Source organism: Haliotis rufescens, unplaced genomic scaffold, assembly GCF_023055435.1.
Source record: "Haliotis rufescens isolate VD_foot unplaced genomic scaffold, xgHalRufe1.0.p SCAF_15, whole genome shotgun sequence".
Taxonomy (NCBI): domain Eukaryota; kingdom Metazoa; phylum Mollusca; class Gastropoda; order Lepetellida; family Haliotidae; genus Haliotis; species Haliotis rufescens.
This window is the reverse complement of record NW_025963835.1, coordinates 26,032,751-26,056,279: the sequence shown is the minus strand read 5'-3', so window position 1 is coordinate 26,056,279 and position 23,529 is coordinate 26,032,751. Positions and strand designations below refer to the sequence as shown.

The window sequence follows — 23,529 nt, the reverse complement described above, 5'->3', positions numbered from 1 at the left end:
TCTAAAACAAATCAGCTTCATTTCTTTACTGCCTGGAATAAGACATTTTTTTATTTTTACAATAAATAAATCACACAGAACACAAATATTCCTTTGATGAACTCACTTGTGGGTGTAGATGCTATGGCGCACAGAACGACAGTCTGTTTAACTTATCCACAACAATATCATTGTGCAGCCTTTTTTATTTACATTCGGAATTGACCATTTAACTACTTCCTGTTTTTTTCCATAGTGAGCACTCCCCTTGTCTGTATGGATGTGCTAAACTGTTACAGGTAATTTCAAGCCGGCAGGAGATGAGGTAGGAGAATGCATGTGGGAGGAGGATGAGAGGGGACAGTTTGACGACCTGTGTCACAACTTTCTAGACAACGACGACCCCCTCAATGAGGAGTTGTGGGACCTTGGGTGACCGTTGCCATGGTGATGTTGTCAACCCAGGAATCGGCATCTAAGCCAAGACATTTCACTGGCCAGTCTCTTAGCATCAGAAACACATAGGATGGTGCTACGCAGGAGTTATTTCTCACAGTGTTGCAGGCTTGGCAGACGTAACGCTGGACTTGGAGTTGGGGGCCAGTGGATCAGTACTTGAAAACAGACCTCAGTACAACACTGACCAAGGGAGACTGGTACAGATATGGTCTTCTTATTGATGGAGACAAATAAGAATGGAGATGTCATTACACTCAAGAAGATTCTGTGTTTAGTGAGTGAGTGAGTTGGGTTCACCCTACTTTGAACAGCATGACAGTTAAATCCAACGTGTCAGCTTAGTGTGGGAGGAAACCTGAAGTAATGGAGGTCTCAGACATTTACCACTTTGGTAAAACCCCAAAATACGGGTATAGTGCTGACAAACCTTGAAACAGAATTGGGGCGAACCGGGATTCGAACCCACAATCATAGGTTTCTTGCGTGCCCAAGGGACGCAACTCTGCACAGCGAATCGTGGGGCCTTAGACGACTGGGGCATCCATGCCCCCGGAGCTATGAGTAAGGGAACCTTTCTGATTGGCTCTGATCAAAGCGTTAGCTGGTAGTTGCTCCTCCATTATACAGAAATAAATAGAGTACTTAATTTGTTCTCCTCCAAGACCACCAATAAGCGGGCATCCACTGAACTCGGCTTTTTAATATAATGCCACTTGTCAAGCATTGATCACAGTCCTCTTCATAAGATGCGGGAAATAAGAAAACTCAGTTTTTGTTTTCAAAAGTTACTGCCCTTGATCTATATTCTTTTACTTTGTGCATAGTGTGTACAATAGGGACAAGTTTTCTCAGAAACTGCTGAAGTTACATGAATGAATGTTTTCATGCTTTTCTTAGAAATACTTGCCAAGACTGAGTTCGAAAGTTGGTCCCATAGGGCCTTTGATCCATGTTACTTTACTTGGTGCATGTCAGTAATGGGGTTTTCTCAGAAACTACTGACGTTAGCTTGTCTAAGAGATACTTATTCATACTGAGTTATTTTTTCCTGAGGGGCCATTTGTGTGTATTAATCACATTTAAATATTTTTTTCTGATAACATAAAGCTGCCCAAGTGCCTATCTCTTTGTCAGGCTTTATATGACTATAAAGTTTATATTCACTACTATATGAACAAACAAAATTCTAATGTGCCCCGTGGCGGGGAATAGTGATAACACTGTTTTCTTGTTATGTATGTGTTTAGTAATTCTGTTATAGGGAAATGGTTTATGACTGACTTACTATTTCCTAGATGAATTTTCAGTTGTTTGTTTTATCAGATTAGTTGAGAGTACAGATTATAAGATACTTACTTTCTTACTGTACTAATTATATGATGAAATAGATATTTAAACTGAAATAAATCATGTTATTATCTTTTAGACATGTCCTGTTTTTAGTTGACGTGTCAGTTGACAGAGATGTTATTGAAGCATCCTTGAAATGAGAGAGAGAGAGTTTGTATGTATGTTTGTATGTATGTATGTATGTATGTATGTATGTATGTATGAAGTCATACAACAGAATATGATAAATTAATACATGTATCTACACAATGTTTAATGATAAGTTAGGAAATGTCACTCACACACACACACACACACGCACACACACACACACAATAAATAAAAAAATCAAAAGACCCAACAGAAGTGCATTCATCCTAACCGCCACTCAAAACTAACAAAACATATATGTTAATCACAAGCAGATTTTTTTATTCCCAAGCATACTTACATCTTGAAAAGAGCACAAAAGATTAACTGCGTGTCTAGCGCCGTTGGAACATTTGTTCAATAATTTACAAAGAGTATAACACCCGTTTTCACATCTGAGTCGTGTGATATCTCAGTTGAAGATAAGTTTAAGAAATCTGGCATACATTCACTCATAGCACTCTTAACATCATAACGTAAGTCATCATACTTGTTACAATCAATCAAAAAGTGGACCTCAGTCTCTCCCGAGTTAAAACGAAAAGGGCATATGCAGGTGTAGAGGGTGTGAGTGAGTGTGCATGTATGTGTACCCAATCTTTTTGAAACATACCAAGCATATTGTCGTTTTGTGACATGTTTTCAACAAAAGTAATAAAATGTATCTATATTTGGGCAACCAATTGTGTGTAAGCATTTTTGTATTTTAAGTGCACACACACACACACACGTGCATACACATGCACACACGTATATACACAAACATATATGCACACACGTGCATACACATGCACACACGTACATACAGACACATGTACACACGTTTATACACACATGCACAGACACACACACATGCACACACGCCACACTCAGCAATATTCCAGCTATATGACGGCGTTCTGTAAATTGTATACACACGCATACGCACACACACACACACACACACGTTGTCACAAAAACATACACACACACTTTAAAAAATCTGAATCAGCACTTGATAATATCATAAGATTATGAAAATAATTATTACCATCTTAGAGGGGGCACGGGTGGCCCAGTTGGCTGAGGCGCCGCGATTCGCTGTGCAGAGTTGCGTCCCTTGGGTACGCCAGAAACCTATGATTGTTGGTTCGAATCCCGGTTCGCCCCGATTATGTTTCTAGGTTTGTCAGCACCATACCCGTGCTCGTTGGTTTCACCGAAGTGGTGAACGTCTGAGACCTGCATCGCTTAGGGCTTTCCTCCCACATTAAGCTGACACGCCGTGATATAACTGGAATACTGTTAAAAGCGGCGTTAAACCCAACTCACTCACTCACTATTACCATCTTAGAAGATTCTGTACATGCCTTGTAAATAAACAGTCACTTTAATTGGTTAATCAAGCTTAATCAAATAGTCTCATCCATAACACGCTTCGATGGCAATTTATCACAGGAGCAGGTTCTGACAATCACGCAAGGTTGGCTGAAGATTAAAGGTCCTCACAAGATGCTAAAGGACCGAGGATCAAAAGCTCAGGGACCTGGTGTACCAGTAAACTAAGACCCCTCTCCCTGAACTTTTCCCCACATAATCATTAGTGTCAAGGCAGACAGTATCAGTACTGACTAGTGACCTAAAGGTTGTTGTGAAGTCTATTCTTGGCAGCAATGCGTCTTCTTGACACAAACATGCTTAGTCGTTGCTTGGACTTAATGGGGTCCATATTGTCAGAAGTGGCAGCTGGTGGGCGTTCATTGTAACTGGGAGTAGTAGATGTAGTGGCTCTAGAAGTAGTGGTGGTGGTGGATGTAGTAGTAGTGGTAGTTGTAGTGACTAGTAGTAGTTATTGTGGTTGTAGTAGTAGTGATGATAGTAGTGTTACTACTAGTAGTATTGGTTGTAGTGGTAGAAGTAGTAGTAGTAGTGGTGGTGGTGGCGGTGGTAGAAGTAATTATGGTTGTAGTAGTAGTAGTAGTAGCAATTGTAGTTGTAGTAGTAGTGGCTGTAGTGATTGAAGTAGTAGTAATTGTGGTAGTAGTCGTAGTCGTAGTCGTAGTAGTAGTAGTAGTAGTTACTGTGGAAGTTTGTTTGTTTGTTCGTTGTTTAACAACGCACTCAGAAATATTCCAGCTATATGACAGCGGTCTGTAAATAATCGAGTCTGGACCAGATAATCCAGTTATTGACATCATGAGCATCAATTCACGCAATCAACCTAGTCAGTCATGCATCAACCAAGTCAGCAAGCCTCACCACCAGATCCCGTTAGTCGCCTTTTACGGCAAGCATGGGTTGCTGAAGACCTATTCTACCCCGGAATCTTCACGGGTCTGTTGTGGTAGTAGTAGTAGTAGTAGTAATTGTGGATGTTTTTTTGTTTGTTTGTTGTTTAACGCCGCACTCAGCAAAATTCTAGCTTTATAGTACTATTATGACGGCGGTCTGTAAATAATCGAGTCTGGACAAGGCAATCCAGTGACTTCATGAGGATCAATCCACTGAATTGGGATACGATGACATGTATCAAGCAAGTCAGCGAGCCTGACCACCCGATCCCGTTAGTCGCCTCCTACGACAAGCATAGTCACCTTTTACGGCAAGCATGGGTTGCTGAAGAATTATTCTTCACGGATGAATTGTGGATGTTGTAGTAGTAGTAGTAGTAGTAGTAGTAGTAATTGTGGTTGTAGCAGTAGTAGCAGTAGTAGTAGTAGTAGTAGTAGTAGTGGTGATAGTAGTAGTAGTAGTGGTGGTGATAGTAGTAGTACAAGTATTTGTAAAAGTGTGTGGTCGTGGTAGAAGTAGTAGTTGTAGTAGTAGTGGTGGTTGAAATAGATTTGTTTGTGGTTGTTGTGTTGTTGTAATAGTGGTGGTGGTGGTGTTCGTCATAGAAGTAGTTGCAGTCATCACAGTAGAAGTTGTAAAGGTGTAGTTGTATTAGTATTATTAGTAGTTGTAGTGGTTGTAGTAGTAGAAGTGGTTGTAATAGTAGTAGTGGTGGTGGTGGTGATTGTGGCAGAAGTAGTTGCAGTATTAATAGTTGTAGGGACAGTGGTTTTTGACACAACTCTGAACAGGTAATTGTGGCGCCTAAAATCACTGGACCACTTATTTGAAGTAAAGACAGTGTTGTTGTGGTTACAAAGGATTCATTTGGCCGCGAATTATTTTTTTCTTCTGTTCAATTTCATCGGGAGTTTGAAATAAAAATACCAGTTTGTAAGTCAACTTAAACTATTTAAGGTACTTAATTGTACAAGGTATGTAAACACATTATCGACATTTTCGTGACAATCTTAATCCGGCCATTTGTGACGGAGCTGGTACCGCAGACGACACACCAACTGGTCACGTACTGATCACGTGATTTGACATGTCAAAGTGATGGAGTAGTGCAACGTGGTCCGCACGAGCTTATATGGGTTTGAAGGGTTTGATTGAATAGTGGAATTAGTGAGACCTTTACAGTGTTGTCGGGGACAGTACGTAGCAGCACTCGTTGTCTGATGTTGAATACAACAAAAATAACCAAAGATGCCCGGAAACTCGTCATCATCCGGGTTGTTTGACATCAAATGTGTCGTAAATTCAAGTCGAAATCCAGGCTTTCGGACGGTATGGGTAGATAATTCATCAGACTTAAGAATTTACAGTTAACTAAGGGTCATAACGAACTCAAAGGGACCACTAATTTTTGTTCGTTATGACTCACAGGAACTCGTTCTTGGTCAGTAAATAAAAATATATACCCTATATGTACCCCCTATATGTAAGTAGAGAATTTACATATAGAGGTATATATTTTTATTTACTGACCAATAACGAGTTCCTGTGTTATAACTGTAGTTTGTTGTAAGCATATATACAGCATATAAACAGCAAATGGCAGGGACCCCCCTAAAACGGTATATCCGTCAGTTCTTCATAAGCGTAATTTGTACCTTTGAATTGTTGAAACTGCCATCCGGATAATTTATGAGCCTTCCAAGTACGTCATCGGGGCATTGAGTTAAAGTGTGTGAGTTAAACTGTAACGTCGCATCGACATTATTTCTGCCATATACGAGATATTAATACCTCAAAATTATATTTTAAAACAAAATTGTGAAACATATTTTGGCATAACACAACTATTGGCAACTGTTTAAAACACGGCCTTTAATTCACGAACGACCTCACTGGAGATCAAGTGGCGGTGGTGTAGCCGAGTGGTTAAAGCGTTCGATCATCACGCCGAAGGCCCGGGTTTGATTCCCCACATGGGTACAATGTGTGAAGCCAATTTCTGGTGTCCCCCGCCGTCATATTTCTGGAATATTGCTAAAAGCGGCGTGAAACTATACTTACTCACTGACTGGGGATCATGGGAACTTCCGGTACCCCAGCCTCCTGCATGATACCTCCTGCATGATACCTCAGCAGTACCTGATGCTTGTGCACAATACTAGCCAATATTTAAAAATACTCAGCAATGAGTTGGCTCACGGCATTGATTGATAGTTACATATATGATGTTGGGAATTAAGTGCCACACAGGGGACAATCATGTCACGGTACTTTAACCTCCAGGGACCCGTTCCACATAGTGACCCTAGTGCCACGATGGCAGTAAGTCTATGGCAACGTATGGGATCGACTTAGCACTAAGATCGTTTTGTGGAACAGGGCCCTGAACACAGCCTTCAACAATCTCCGTTGATGAAAGCATCACATCATATTTAAAAAAAGAAGCAATTAGTTTTTCAGGTACATATTTCCAACTTATGATACAGACCCCTTTCTTTCATGTAGTTAAGGATGATATATGCCTGCTCGCACGGAAAAATATATCCTTCACATTTACTGTTTGATACTGTGAATCTCCCACCCTTCATCTGTTTTAGGCAAATTCGTGTGTAAACTGACTGTGTCCAATGCGAATTTTAAGTTAAAGAGGGAGTATATATATATATATGTAAGGACCGAGTTCAATATGTATATATTTCTGTTATGGGAAGTGACGTCACCATAAGTATCTCTCTTATCAGTAACATCATCCAGAATTTCTTTCGCTATTGAATGGATTGCTTTTGTTAACGTCGCGTTGTTTTTTAAAAACAAAAGCATGGTGGCTATTTGCTTCCCTTTGGCGTTTCAGGATTAGCTTGGCTTTAATTCAAGGGTCCAGGGTATTTAGTATAATAATAGTATGATGGTATGATATACTGGATAATCGAGAACCATAAATGCATTCAGCAACATGGAATTATTTAACATGTTCAAATTGATATATTTACAATTCTTGTAGAGAAAACTTGGTATGAAATAAATGACCAAATAAAGCATTATATATGTAACGGAATGCATAGCTATAAATAGGTTCACGCGCGTGATCTTTGTACATAACTGTACTTGTAATAGAACCACACATTGAGTTCAACGTCGTGTTTTTAACCGACCTTGAGGTAGGACGAGATTCTTCCAGTAAACAAATGTAAATAAAACCTCCAGACCATGAAGCATTTGATCAGCATCGCCATACATCATTTCTCGTGTTCAGTCTCTGTGAAATATAAAGCGTATCCAGCAAGTCTGAGTGGATGCCGTCCATACTCAGTGCAGCAACACGATCACGCTGCAGACTCCATGTGGCCTTGGGCGAGAAAAGGCGCCGACAGCAGGTAGCCGGTGGAAGTTCATGTCGTACCGTCTCGCCTTGTGTCATTTAGAGGGGGACGGGGTTGTGCATGTCAGCGTTAGCCAGACAAGAGACAGGGATCTGAGGTGAAAGAGTGTATGACGTAGTTACTTATAAATGTTTTGGTTTCTTAAATGTATTTCTTCGTGTCAGGTTTTAGCTCGCAGTGAAATTAATCATGTCGGGCGTGTGTCCGTTAAACCTGTTATATCTCCGATATCCCGCTGGCATCACAAAGCATATGACGCCGACATAGTGGAGGACCCCTTTTATTGTGTCACTCACAAGTACCACGTTATCTCACTTTTAACATGATGAAGGGTGTCTTACTGGACGATACCATGTATCGAGGAGTTCGACGTTAAGGAAACATGTCTGTTGTGTTAAAACTTATCACATCCATTATATGATTAGTTTGATATTTTACCGTTTCGTGATCTGTGTAATTGTTAGAGACCACCCGGGAAGATACGGGCGACAGTCCAGACAGAGACGAGAGATCACCCGGGAAGATACTGGCGACAGTCCAGACAGAGAAGGGAGACCACCCGGGAAGATACGGGCGACAGTCCAGACAGAGAAGGGAGACCACCCGGGAAGATATTGGCGACTATCCAGACAGGGAAGGGAGACCACCCGGGAAGATACGGGCGACTATCCAGACAGAGAAGGGAGACCACCCGGGAAGATACGGGCGACTATCCAGACAGAGAAGGGAGACCACCCGGGAAGATACTGGCGACTTTCCAGGCAGAGAAGGGAGACCACCAGGGAAGATACTGGCGACTATCCAGACAGAGAAGGGAGACCACCAGGGAAGATACTGGCGACTATCCAGACAGAGAAGGTAGACCACCCGGGAAGATACTGGCGACTATCCAGACAGAGAAGGGAGACCACCCGGGAAGATACTGGCGACTATCCAGGCAGAGAAGGGAGACCACCCGGGAAGATACGGGCGACTTTCCAGGCAGAGAAGGGAGACCACCCGGGAAGATACGGGCGACTATCCAGACAGAGAAGGAAGACCATCCGGGAAGATACGGGCGACTATCCAGGCAGAGAAGGGAGACCACCCGGGAAGATACGGGCGACTATCCAGGCAGAGAAGGGAGACCACCCGGGAAGATACGGGCGACTATCCAGACATAGAAGGAAGACCACCAGGGAGCACACGGGCGATTATATCCTGGCAGAGACTCCAAATGTTGACCAGCAAATATAAGCCGGCGGCTGTTCATGAGCTCCATTTATGATGTGTCACGTAGTCAGTACACAAAACGATGATGTTTAAGCAAAGCAAAGCAAAACCTTCATCAGGATATTTGCCCCCAAATGTAAATAACTAGAATGTATAAATGGCCCATACTTTTCAAGAACAATTACATCCCAATTGCGAAAATTATTTTAAATATACAAGGATATATCTGTGCATCGGCGATTACCCATTCTCTTATGATAGAAACACGTTGGAATCCTGGGTAAAATAAATAGAGGTCCCCTGAAACATATGCTAATCGGGTGGTCAGGCTCGGTGACTTGGTTGAGGACCTGTGAACGTACCCCAATGGCGTGGAGTGTTGCTCATAACATCAATCACCGGAGGTATGGTCCAGAGGTATGGTCCAGACATGATTATACACAGGCGTTAAGTGAGTGAGTTTTACGCCGCTTTTAGAAATATTCTAGCAATATCGGGGGGGGGGGGGGGGGGGGGGCTTTACACATGTAGGAATCGAATCTGGGCCTTCGGCGTGACGAGAGAACGCTTTAACCATTAGGCTACTCCACCGCCCCACTGTCGGAAGTTGCTTTCAACCTGGGTATCTGGTGTTTACCCTGTCGAAAGCGAAGATCCATCTGGGTATCGAGTGGTTACCCTTACGGAAGTTGCTATCAAATTTGGTATCGGGTGATAACCCTGTGGGAAGTTGCTATCAAATTGGGTATCGAGTGGTTACCCTGTGGGAAGTTGCTATCAAATTGGGTATCGAGTGGTTACCCTTACGGAAGTTGCTATCAAATTTGGTATCGGGTGATAACCCTGTGGGAAGTTGCTATCAAATTGGGTATCGAGTGGTTACCCTGTCGGAAGTTGCTATTCATTTGGGTATCGGGTGGTTACCCTGTCGGGAGCTGCTATCAAATTGGGTGGTTACCCCGTCGGGGGTGGCGGTCCATCTATGTATCGAGTGGTTACCAGGTCGTAAGTAGCGTCTCAGGAAGTGGTTAGCCTGGCTGGAAAGGCCATACAGCGAATTCTGTTAAACCACTGGTTTGTCTGACTCGATTATTGTCAAGACCGTCGTGATTAAAGTGGAATTGTCCCAACTGACGCGTGAAACAGTATTTACTCGCTCGCTGCAACTGAGGGAGTTTCCACAGTCGACGAGCAGGTCAGAAAATCAAAACAGTATAAATCGACCATTTGTGTCAAGTGGTTGCTCGTGTTTCTACCATGGCCGGTATTCAACATGCTCCTTCAGGGTAATTTGTGGGTCGACTGCGACCAACGTTTACGTTACTTCGGCAATATTTCAGGTTTATAGAACGACAGTAAAGTCTTACAAATAATAACACGTTATTATCCCCCGCCACGAAGTGGATTGGGGATATAGGAATGGGTGCCGCCCGTCCTCCCGTCCTTCCATCCGTCACATTTCGTTTCCGGAGCAGATCTTGAAAACCGAACCATATTTCTTCACCAAACTTGGCACATAGATAGGTCTAGTGGTGAACTGGTGCCTTTTGAAAGTTTGGGATTTAAAAAAATATTTTTCGAGTTTCAATGGCAACGACTTTGATTTAGACTGAAAATGGCGGTAGTCCTTGCTTCCGGAGCAGATCTTGAAAACCGTACCATATTTCTTCACCAAACTTGGCACATAGATAGGTCTAGTGGTGACCTGGTGCCTTTTGATAGTTTGGGATTTAAAAACAAATTTTTTTTCGAGTTTCCATGGCAACGATTTTGATTTTGAATGAAAATGGCGGTAGTCCTCGTTTCCGGTTCAGATCTTGAAAACCATATCATATTTTTACCAATTTGGCACATAGATAGGTTTAGTGGTGAACTGGTGCCTTTTGATAGTTTGGGATTAAAAAAAAATTATTTTTCGAGTTTCCATGGCAACGACTTTGATTTAGACTGAAAATGGCGGTAGTCCTCGTTTCCGGAGCAGATCTTGAAAACTATACAATATTTCTTCACCAAACTTAGCACATGGATAGGTCTACTGTTGAACTGGTGCCTTTTGATAGTTTGGGATTTAAAAAAAAAAGTATTTTCGAGTTTCCATGGCAACGACTTTGATTTAGACTGAAAATGGCGGTAGTCCTCGTTTACGGGGCAGATCTTGAAAACCACATCATATTTCTTTCCCAAATTTGGCACATAGATAGGTCTAGTGGTGAACTGGTGCCTTTTGATAGTTTGGGATTTAAAAAAAATAATTTTTTCGAGTTTCCATGGCAACGATTTTGATTTAGACTGAAAATGGCGGTAGTCCTCGTTTCAGGAGCAGATCTTGAAAAACATATCGTATTTCTTCACCAAATTTGGCACATTGATAGGTTTTAGTGGTGAACTGGTGCCTTTTGATAGTTTGGGATTTAAAAAAAAAATTATGTTTCGAGTTTCCATGGCAACGACTTTGCTTTAGACTGAAAATGGCGGTAGTCCTCGTTTCCGGAGCAGATCTTGAAAACTATACAATATTTCTTCACCAAACTTGGCACATGGATAGGTCTACTGTTAAAATTGGTGCCTTTTGATAGTTTGGGATTTAAAAAAAAGGAAGTATTTTCGAGTTTCCATGGCAACGACTTTGATTAAGACTGAAAATGGCGGTAGTCCTCGTTTCCGGAGCAGATCTTGAAAAGAATACAATATTTCTTCACCAAACTTGGCACATGGATAGGTCTACTGTTGAACTGGTGCCTTTTGATAGTTTGGGATTTAAAAAAAAAGAGTATTTTCGAGTTTCCATGGCAACGAATTTGATTTAGACTGAAAATGGCGGTAGTCCTCGTTTCCGGTTCAGATCTTGAAAACAATACAATATTTCTTCACCACATTTGGCACATAGATAGGTCTAGTGGTGAACTGGTGCCTTTTGATAGTTTGGGATTTAAAAAAAAGAGTATTTTCGAGTTTCCATGGCAACGACTTTGATTTAGACTGAAAATGGCGGTAGTCCTCGTTTCCGGTTCAGATCTTGAAAACAATACAATATTTCTTCACCACATTTGGCACATAGATAGGTTTAGTGGTGAACTGGTGCCTTTTGATAGTTTGGGATTTAAAAAAAAGAGTATTTTCGAGTTTCCATGGCAACGACTTTGATTTAGACTGAAAATGGCGGTAGTCCTCGTTTCCGGAGCAGATCTTGAAAACCATACCATATTTCTCCACCAAATTTGGCACATAGATAGGTTTTAGTGGTGAACTGGTGCCTTTTGATAGTTTTGGATCTTAAAAAGATATTTTTCGAGTTACCATGGCAACGACTTTGACTTAGACTGAAAATGGCGGTAGTCCTCATTTCCGGAACAGATCTTGAAAACCGTACCATATTTCTTCACCAAACTTGGCACATAATGTCATCTCGCAGTATTGAATACATGTCCTTTCTTGTTGGTAAATTTTGCATTGCTTGAGTGTATGTTCCTCCAAAAGTGTCATGGACACGGTTGTTGCATTCACCGACTACCTTCATGCAGAAACACAACTCATTAAAAATACAACAGTGTAGCTGATCTGAAACCAACTCAACTGTATAAACACTGCCTCCTGTCCTGTATATATTCTTGTCAATCATACTCTGTACTTCACTTGATTGATAACGGTGTTAGAACCTCCACCGAAACCATCACTACTAATTGTAATAAAGAAGTTGTTCGTCCATATGTCTCATCCTTACTCATTACAAATACAGTTACATATTCTATCATAAACTGCAGATGGCAAAACAACACCAGTAATAACTTTTTTTAGTGCTGCAATTCGACCATTTACAAAAAGGCCCAGTGAACATAGTTCACAGGAGCTAATGCATTGCACACAACCGGACATGTCATATTGGCGGGGGATAGCAGTATTTCATGCTTGTTCATCTTTGAAAGCACGTAATTCAGACATTCACAGCAGACACAACCAATTGTCTCTTGAAATACTTTTGTGATCCGTTACAATATTTTTTCGCTAAAGATTTCCCTGAATTTTAACAAACAAGTTAAGCTACAAAAAATTAGATTGGCAAAGTAAAGCCTGTCAAACAGGAAACCCAAAGTGGTATCGTCTGCCCCTCCCAGGCAGCAGACGAGATAAACAAGCCGCCCCTCTGTCCCCGGGCAATGCAAGTTGTGAATGGGAGATTACCCCTAAAAAACACACGATTTATTCGAAAGACGATCCCAAAATGTCGATATAATCTCCCGGAAGTGCGTGAACAGTACTTTGTTGAACGTATGGGGCTGCGTTGTCTGACGTGTTTTCCACGATGCATTACGTGTTATTGCGAACTTAGACCAAGATCTAAACCTGATTTTTTTCATGAAAGACAAGTAAACAACAGTTATTGCCACGCACAACAGATTAACTCTATTAGTATGTCGTGAATTCCGTATCATGAAGAATCTTTCTTCAACTTCATCAAATCTTCACGATCATTCAAGAACTATACATTCTATTTTATTTGTTTAACTCAAATGTAAACTGAAACACTTTGAAAACGAATAATGTTGGGTTTTTTCATCTTCCCGAGGCAAGGGAGTTAACAGACTCTAAAGTCCGTTAACTACCTTGCCTCGGGAAGATGATTTTTTGTGCAGTGTATGACAAAATGGCCACTAAATCATTAATGAAATCTTTTTGTGTATTTGGACACGAGATAATTTACTGCTAAAACCGTTTTTTTCTCCTTTGAGTAAAGGTTGATTATGCGTTTTCATCCAGTGCGTATACCTTTTTTAGGAATATTACTTTTTTAAAAACATTTTATTAAGAAAATGTTTTCAGAACAAAGAAGACAATTATTTTAGTGTTGCCTGTATCAACCTTTGACGTCAGGTTTTAGCATACCCAAAACAAATCGTTTGCTTGACATGATGATTGTCCTGAGAAATAATATCTTGTGGGAAAAGTTGGTCAGGATCCTTTTTTGAGGGAAACTGTATGTTTCGAAACACTAACTGAAGCCAAAATAATTATCTGAAACAAAAAGCTCAGGCCTCCCCAAAAAGGTGGGTTGTCATGTTCCGGCTTTCTGGCACATCTGAGACACTTCATCATGCACACTGAAAGTATACTGCACTCGCTCACGGAGCTGATACTGGATGTATAGTTTGTTGTTTAACGCCCACTCAGCAATATTCCAGCTGTATGATGGCGGTATGTAGGTAATCTAGTCTGGACCAGACAATCCAGTGATTGACATCATGAGCATGTCGTAAAAGGCGACTATGCTTGTCGTAAGAGGCGACTAACGGGATCGGGTGGTCATGCTCGCTGACTTGGTTGATGCATGTCATCGTATCCCAATTGCGTGGATAATGTCAATCACTGGATTGTCTTGTCCAGACTCTGTTATTTACAGAACGCCGTCAAGGGTATGATTTTTTCTATAAGAATGTATTATGCTATACACGCTCGCATCGAGTTCCTGTGATATATCATTGGCACGAGACGACGCAATGCTGTATTTCAAAGGCGAACATAAAAAATAGTCCCAGTTATACATGCAAATATTTTCATCAAAGCTTCTTATATTTCAGTTATTCAACAATTCATCCCTGTCTAGCACTCACGTCCATAGTCCATATACGGACAACATACCAACATTTCATTGAAGTACACTTTCTCCACCGGCCGGACATGTGGATTGAAATCGGTCGTCTGCTCTCCGTTTGACCCCCGGTTGGTTGACACCGGAAGTGTTATCTACACAGGTTACGCCGCGCGTGTATTCGTCTGTTATGTCAGGACATGTCAGCTATCGAGTTGTCAGTAAGCGTTGCACAATCAGACTAACGTTAGGTGGCTCTGGAATGCTCGGTTTAAAGCGAGCTGGAATGTATTACGTGAGGGTAGGATTATAACAATCGTTGTTCACACTGGTTATATCATGCTTGTCCAGTGTGCTATATCCTTAAATTATATAAAACTCTTGTTTATAGATATCAAAATTCTAGTCTCAAAATCGCTCATTTTTTTAAAAGAAAACAACCTTCGAGATCGTTATCTACGTTAGCTGTATTTTTATGTAATTAATGTTACCAAATACGTTTACGTGTTTTATTCCTCGAAAGTGTCTTTAAATATTAAAGATTCCAGTCGAATCGGTGAAAACCGGTGGTGGTTCGGAGATGCCGCCATCTTGTTTTCCAAAACCCGTAACGGTTCTTATTCAAAGTTAACTTTCGAAAAGTAGTGTGCATAATATTAAAATATTTTTTTTATTTGAAGCTAATCGGAGATCCAGAATTTCGCTATAAATCCTACAGCGCAAATTCTTGCAGTCGTTGATCCAGTGCATCCCATAAATGTTCGACTGGGTTTAAATCTGGAACCCTAGAGGTCCATGGCAGGACCCGGGTAATGTGATTCCTGAAAAAGGCTGTTGTCGGTCTTGCCATGTGAGATCGGGCGTTGTCTTTTTGGAACACGACGTTCGCTTGTTGCATAATGGGAAGCACGTGTGACGTGTGACGTTGTGCCGTTAAATTCCCCAGATCCCCAGGAGATTACTGTCCACATCATCACACTACAACCACCAAATCTGTCCACTTCCTATATGCAGTTTCGTGCATAATGTTCCCCGCGACGCCTGTAAGCACGAGGTCTTCCATCCGCACAGCGAAGTATAAAACGTCGCTAAACCAAACTTGTCTCCATCGCAGTTGCGGACATACTCTGTGACCTTGGGACCAATGATACCTCGAACTGGTCGTCTAGCACGAATACCTTCAGCGCGTAAACGATTCCTCGCTGTCTGGGCTGGTATCCTACCCAATCCTGGTATTGTCGTAGTTGTAGAGGCCGTGGTGGTTCTTTCACGTAAGTGACGTAGCCGTATAAATCTGTCCTGTGCTCTAGAAGTGATACGTGGTCGACCGGAGCTGGAAAGGTCCCATGTTGTCCTGTGTGTCTGATAACGGTTCCACAGTCTTGAAATGATGATTGGTGCTACTTGATAAAACCTGGCTACAGCTGAAGATGATTCTCCTGTTTGCAGTCGGCCGATGGAGTTGATGCGTTGGGCTTCCGTCAGTCGTGGCATGTTTTTGCTGTTCACTTGCTGTAAGATTGTGACGGCATGCAAATGAAAACCCAACATTTATTATTATTTATTATAAGTGATGTTGCACGCGCATGTCACGTTGGTGTGTTTCGGCGCAAGGCTCTCTCGTGGTTGTGTTTTTGCGATATTTTCCATCTTTTCACCAAATTTCTACAGTACCGCATTTTTTTCACACAACTCAATCCAAATCCATGCAGAAATGACGTCTTTATTTTGGGTATTAATTTTGTATGGATGTCTGCAACACTGTCAGATATTTACGATTTTAGTGCTTTTTTTTGCAGAATATATACACTACGTTTATAGCGAACTTTTAGAACAAACTGGTTTCTTATCCCCGGCCATTTGCTGTATATATGTTTATAACGAACTTCGGTTATAATTCATAATAGAGTTCCCTTTGAGTTTGCTATAACCGAAGTTTACTTTTTACAAAGGAGAAATTGTTTTGAATGAATATTGTCTTAACTTGAAGGATGACAGAGTAGGAGCTGATTGAAGCTGAGTGGAAGAGAATTCCATCGTGAAGCAGCGGCATATTGGAAAGATCGAGAAGCAAGACTTTGTAACACGGGATGTTGAGTAGGAGCCAGGCGAGTAGGTATCACGTGCTCGAAGTGCTCGGACAGAGTGAGTCAGTGAGTATGGTTTTACGCCGCTTTTAGCAATATTCCAGCAATATCACGGCGGGGGACACCAGAAATGGGCTTCACACATTGTACCCATGTCGGGAATCGAACCCGGGTCTTCGGCATGACGAGCGAACGCTTTAACTTCCCGACCACCCCTCTCGGACAGGGGGATAGCCTGATATCAGATGTTGGTGATAAGGGGGCTGATCCCTGAATGCACTGAAAAATCAAATTCAGGAATATAAAGTCAATATCTTCGGCCTTTGGGAACAACGTGTGCACGACTACCGGAACGTGGAATTGCTTCAAGCTATGATGCGAGCTTCTATGAAATAAAACTTAAATTATCTGTTGTCTTCAATTGTAAGCTGGTCATTAGACCGAGTTAAGTCCTTTGAGTCTGGACGGTGCCGTTTCATATTTGAACATCCGGTAAGCAAAAACTGTAAACCTTGAAATTAACGCGAGCGTGAATTAAATGCGAAAAAAATGATTCGATTAAGGTAAAGATGGATTAAGGTAGGGATATGTATCATTCCTTTGGGAGGGGGTGGGGGGAGTCGCATTGATATTGAGTCGCATTTTTTGCTAAGGTCAGCGGTCGTATTAATTTGGAGACGCATTAATTTCAAGATTTATCGCATCCGGATTAGCGAATCATGTTTACACAGCAGTGACCTTGAAAAGATGTAGATGTTCCAAACAGTAGTGGTCCAGAAGGTGGAGTTTCCGGATTAACGGGGTTCCAGTGTCCTTTATCAAGAATATCAAATGTTATTTGCATTTCTTGGCCTTAAGACTGATGCTGTACACCCAGAATAGTGTAACAAAAAACGACAACACCATTCCTATTGTCATAAAAAAGCTCTACTGAAAGATGAGTAGATTGTACGATTCCGACTATATTTTAAGTATGTGTTTATGAATCTCTATCAAATAGTGAAGATATCAGGTGTTTGCGAAAAAGTGAGATTATAAGATACTGTAAATATCAAGTACATGTACATTTGAATGCGCCTTAATTAATATACACACGTGATTATACTTCAAACTTAAAAGCAGGTTTGGAATAGATCAACAAGCTGTTTACATCCTTGCGGTATCCAAGATGGCCGCTCCATCATTCCGAAACAGATATGTTCTCGCCTTCTTGACAAGAGAGCACGCACGTGACGATGATACGCGGGCCGTGGGAGGGGGAGGGGGGTCAGAGGTGAACAGGGAGGGTGTACAGGTGATTAAGGAGATCGGGGACGCTGGACAACCAGGTGATGAATGCAGAACAAGGAGTCGGCGGTAACCTGTCCTTCACGGATCTCGGACTGGTATAAAAGAAGGTGAGAGGTGAAACGGGGGTTTAATCAATGTGCGTTTGCCCGGAATAATACACACTGATGCCCCATTAGCTTTCATCAGGTGAGTGTTTAGAGAATACACTTAGTTTTGTTAAACTGTATTTCGGAGCTGTACATTTTATAATCTGAAAGAAAGAGTTAACAATTCTTTGGTACCGACAATACATAATATAAAAAAAAAGCCAAACAATTCTTTTGGGACTCATAATACAAAATTGTTCAGATAAGACTTCATGACATCCAGTATATTAAATGGTCGGCACCATTCATGCAGGTGTGTTTTCAAAGAGTCTACTGTTTTATTTAACTGTATCTCGGAGCCGTACATCTAATAATCTGAAATAAAGAGCCAAGCAATTCTTGTGGGATCCACATCACATACTTGTTCAGGGCGTTGTACAAAACAACGTTAGCGCTACGACTAAGTCTATGTTAAGGTATGGGAGTTGCGATCACCTTAGGGCAAAGGTCGCTTTGTACAATGGCACCCAGAACATCCAGAATATGATATTGTCGGCCCGTTGAATGAGTATCTTCTATCTACTAGTATATGTTGTTTTACGTTCTTAAACTGTGTGCTTGAAATATCGATCTGTATTTGGTCTTGTAAACATTTTCAAAGGGAAGTCGAATGCAGCATGAATTTGATGACATGAAACTTGGTGTGGTCAGGTTCTTTATTGCTTGTAATGACGTGTCAGGACTACTTGCCGCGGTGAATACTGAGTTAGCGAATATCACCCAGCGTATATTGCAAAGTGCTATAACCAATAATAACCCCAAATGGACATCTTGATAGTTACGTTGTCACACAAGTCAGCTCTTTGTTTCACTGTTTCACTGTTTCACTGTTTCACTGCCACATAATTGGCTTCTCGCCCGTTAATATCACTGGTTTCCTCGTTATAGTGTTATATTTGTATATTAATCCTACCCGGCGTGAATATATCAGCATATATTCATACTACGCAACTTTTAGTGGGGATACTAAGATATATCAGACTGTGACGTAACGCGACAACGTATTGAACTGTGTGCTTATGTTTAATCAACTTGAAATGAAGCTACATGTGCTTACGTTCCATGACAATATCGGATACTATTTCTTCCTATCCCTGCCTCCGTGGTCTAGTGGTAGAGCGTCCGCCCTTAGAGCGGAAGGTCCGGGGTTCGATCCCCGGCCGCGTCATACCAAAATACTTTAATTGACGGTACTTGTTGTTACCCTGTCTGGTGCACGGCATTTACGGGCTAAAACAAGAACTGGTCGGCTCGGAGTCAGTATACTGTGTCCGAGTGGGGTATTCATGTTAAACTGCGGCATGGTATCTCAGTGTGCTAGTACTATAAATCGGCATCAGTCCGGACTAGTAAAAGCAGCCACACACATACACGTGCATGTACGTCGCAATATAAGAGGAATAATACTGGACGCGACGTTAAACCCCATTTCACCTGTCAAAGGTAGTGTTGTATATAATTCAATACGCTTACACAGTAATCACCTAGCGAAGGACCAAGACGTGGCCTTGAGACATCGTTACAGCCAATACAGAACTTGTTATCCATAAATAGTTTCATGACTTCCTGGTCTTCAGACTCCTAAATGCCATCAAAGACTTGGAAACCTTTTTTGTCAAGTGTCACGTGCAGCAGATTATGCAACCAGACCCACTAAAGCGTATACACAATGTATCATTTTCGTTTTAGACTGTGCATTATAATGCGTCCATGTATCACTCTCATATATGTCTCGGACCAAACATACGTTATTTGAAATATAGATTATACGCGTTAGGGGCGGTATTTGTTTTGGAATGGGCCCCTTTTGTGGACACAACTGACACATATTCTTTCCCATTATGATTATTAGTCGGCGTGACGAGCGAACGTTTTACCACTTGGCTACCCCACCGCCCTTTAGTGTTGGAGACCGCCTCCGTGGTCTAGTGGTAGAGCGTCCGCCCGGAGAGCGGAAGGTCCCCGATCCCCGGTCGCGTCATACCAAAAGACGTTAAAAGATGGTACTTGTTGTGACCCTGTCTAGCGCTCGGCTTTAAGGGGCTAAAACAAGGACTGGTCGGCTCGGAGTCAGTTTACTGTGTCTGAGTGGGGTATTCATGTTAAACTGCGGCATGGTATCTCAGTGAGCTTGCACTATAAATCGGCATCAGTCCGGACTAGTACAAGCAGCCACACACACTATATATAAGTGCAATGATCTTGGACGCGACGTTAAACCCAATTTCACCTCACCTCATATAGATATAAGAAACGGTATCAGCCAGCTAGAACGGTGGTACATACGTTACCAGTAACTGTTATTCTCTATCTGTATAACACAGTTCCACTTTCCTTATCCAACACTAAAGGTGAGGTGAGGTGAAATGGGATTTAACGTGGCGTCCAAGATTATTGCACTTATATAGCGACGTGCATGTACGTGTGTGTGTTTGTGTGGCTGCTTGTACTAGTCCGGACTGATGCCGATTTATAGTGCTAGCTCACTGAGATACCATGCCGCAGTTTAACATGAATACCCCACTCAGACACAGTATACTGACTACGAGCCGACCAGTCCTTGTTTTAGCCCCTTAATGCCGAGCGCCAGACAGGGTGACAACAAGTACCATCTTTTAACGTCTTTTGGTATGACGCGACCGGGGATCGGGGACCTTCCGCTCTCCGGGCGGACGCTCTACCACTAGACCACGGAGGCGGTCTCCAACACTAAAGGGCGGTGGGGTAGCCAAGTGGTAAAACGTTCGGTCGTCACGCCGAAGATTCGGGTTTGATTGGGTTTGATGTGTACAACGTGTGAAGCCCATTTCCGGCGTTTACTACCTCACTCACTCACTCACTCACTCACTCACTCACTTGCTCTGTTTCAGGATGCCTTCCCGCTGCGTCCAACTTTTGCTGCCGATCGGCGTGACCTACACCTTGCTAGTCCTCTCTATATGGAACGCCCTGATCTTCCTGGGGCCAATCATATCCTCCAAACTCCAGGCCAAGGGCGACGTCACGAGCCGGGCACGGATGAGTGTAATCACTGGGTTGTCCAAACCGCCGATGGATGTGGGTGTTCCCGTGAGGTTCAAATTGCTGACAGTGCTAAAATTCCATCCACATAAAACTAACGCAACTATTGTCAAAACGGGACTTAATGATACCGACGACATTGTTATTGCAAACAAGACTGAAAGTTCCTCAGGGAGTGACGATTGTACATTAAACTTTGAGGTGACAGACCAATGCATATCTTTAGTGAAAGGCGCTGACGTGAAGATGAAGCCGATAATTCCGAGACCTCATTGTACACTTGGGAACTTATTAAAGAACTGTTCGAGGTACAGGCACGCCCGTGGCTACGAAGACAAACCGGTGACCTCACAGGAACTAGAATACCCACTTGCTTTTGCAATCAAGATGCATACGTCTCCAGAACAGGCAGAGCAGTTGCTGAGGACGATCTACCGGCCCCACAACGTCTACTGCATTCACGTCGACCAAAAGGCGGAAGCAGGAGTGTTTGATACTATGAAGTCCATCGCACGTTGCCTTGACAACGTGGAGGTCATTGATGACCGAACGAATGTTGTGTATATGAGCTCTGCGACCATTCACGCTGAGATGAAGTGTATGAAGAGGCTTATGGAGTCCAAGGTCAAGTGGAAATATTACATCAACCTTGCAGGTCAAGAGTTCCCACTGCGGACCAACCTTGAGATTGTTATGATGTTGAAGAGACTTAACGGCGCAAACGATATAGAGAGCTACGACCATCCTCGATTTCAAGAATGGCGATTCAAGAAGAAGTTCCTAATCACCGACGGTAAACTTGAACAGACAAACGTCGACAAGGAGCCGTTTGGGTACGACATACAAATGAGCAAGGGGAGTGCGTATGGTATGTTTAAAAGAGAATTTGTGCAGTTTGTGTTAACGGACGATGTTGCACGTAAGTTAATTAACTGGTTAAATGACACGTCATCACCGGAAGAGAACCTTTGGGCGACCTTGAACACTCTGCCGTGGGCGCCGGGAGGAACGTACGTGGAGACGAGGCAGACGTTCAACACCCACGCCTCCCGCGCCCTCATCTGGAACTGGGACAGGGACGTCTGCCACGGCACCTTCGTCCGCAGCGTCTGTGTGTTCGGCTCTGGGGATCTGAAATGGTTGACGTCTAGACCCAACGTCATCGCGAACAAGTTCAACAACGACCTTGACCCGGTTCCTCTGGATTGTCTGGAGTCGTGGTTACATCGTCGTCTGGTCCATCCACTACTCCAGACTGTTGACAAACACTACATTGCTAATTTACCGCATGTTAAGTACTATAATAATATTGACTTTTCGCATCTTTCAACTAAATATTTTCAAGAAAAGAAGAGGAAATGGCTGAAGAAACATCCTTGGAAACTCTTCTGATGACGTATTATTGAAATCAGGCAATACAATCACGTCGGCCCGGTAACCATGAAAGAGTATCATTCGCCAAGCTCCTCACAGCGATAGCCCTTCGTGTAGCGCTCTACATACTATCGCGTGGAGCAGTGTGACTCCCAGCTGTGCTAGGCGGGATACAACCATGTATGGAGTTGAACTCGATACCGACTGACCGCTATGTTTACAAACAAGTGATGACTTTCGTAACACCAAATACTCTTCCCCCAGCTAAATTGTTTTGCTTGTTTGTCAATTTGAATTTCAATTAATTTCATCTATCATGTAATTAGTTTAGTGAGGATGCATAGGGGGGTGTTGGGTACTTTCCCGTTGGTCTGAAATCTCGAACCAATCTGATTAAACGAACAAACGTAAATTTATCTGGGAAACAGTAAGACACTCGTAATTTTTTTTGTCCAATTGACAAGAAAGGCGTTCCCAAAGACATGCACAAAAATATAAATGTCACTACATTTGGGGTTAGAGGGTTCATTTCAAGATTTAAGTATGGCCGCTTGTCACAGGGAGGGTCAGGGCGATGTCACGCGCTGGGAAGGAGCTTGATCATTCACGTCACTCTCGCTGGTACAGATAGTTTCCCTAACTTTTCCTAAAGTTTCTAACCCTTGAGTTGTCATATTTGTTACCCTACTCGCAGCACCATCGTACCTCATATGTTATGCGAGCCGTGAAGATCCGGGGAAGAATAGGTCATCAGCAACCCATGCCTGCTGTAAAAGGCGACTATGCTTGTCGTAAGAGGCGACTAACGGGATCGGGTGGTCAGGCTCGCTGACTCGGTTGATGCATGTCATCGTATCCTAATTGCGTGGAGCGATGCTCATGTTGTCAATCACTGGATTGTCTGGTCCAGACTCGATTATTTACAGACCGCCGTCATGTAGCTGGAATATTGCTAAGTGTGGCGTTAAACAACAAACCAAACCAAAAAATCATGTTATGCTGCATATAAAAATGTTTTTCGAGATCGTTTTGCTCATAGTCGTCTAAGGCGCCGCGATTCGCTGTGCAGAGTTGCCTCCCTTGGACACGCCAGAAACCTATGATTGTGGGTTCGAATCCAGTTCGCCCCGATTATGTTTCTAGATTTGTCAGCACCATACCCGTTTCACCGAAGTGGTAAACGTCTGAGACCTGCATCACCTCGGGCTTTCCTCCCACATTGAGCTGACACGCCGTGATATAACTGT

At 42.5% G+C, this 23,529-nt stretch overlaps 2 protein-coding genes across 2 annotated transcripts in view; both read left to right on the top strand.

Annotated features, from left to right (window-relative positions):
* The window catches only part of LOC125380099 (F-box/LRR-repeat protein 3-like), a 27,215-nt gene extending 25,352 nt beyond the window's left edge, over positions 1-1,863 (top strand). Inside the window, exon 22 of the mRNA XM_048396363.1 lies at positions 279-1,863. Coding sequence (XP_048252320.1) covers positions 279-415 — 137 coding nt within the window. The 3' untranslated portion in view covers positions 416-1,863. The remainder of the gene's footprint in view (positions 1-278) is intronic.
* An 18,895-nt stretch (positions 1,864-20,758) lies between these two features.
* LOC124150987 (beta-1,3-galactosyl-O-glycosyl-glycoprotein beta-1,6-N-acetylglucosaminyltransferase-like) lies at positions 20,759-23,123 on the top strand. The gene has a single exon (XM_048395863.1). It carries the CDS (start codon positions 20,759-20,761, stop codon positions 22,298-22,300), a length of 1,542 nt encoding a protein of 513 aa, XP_048251820.1. The 3' UTR covers positions 22,301-23,123.
* Positions 23,124-23,529: the final 406 nt, after the last annotated feature.

Excerpts from the sequence above, each read along its gene's own strand:
- LOC124150987 (XM_048395863.1), top strand. The coding sequence starts at position 20,759 with ATGCCTTCCCGCTGCGTCCAACTTTTGCTGCCGATCGGCGTGACCTAC.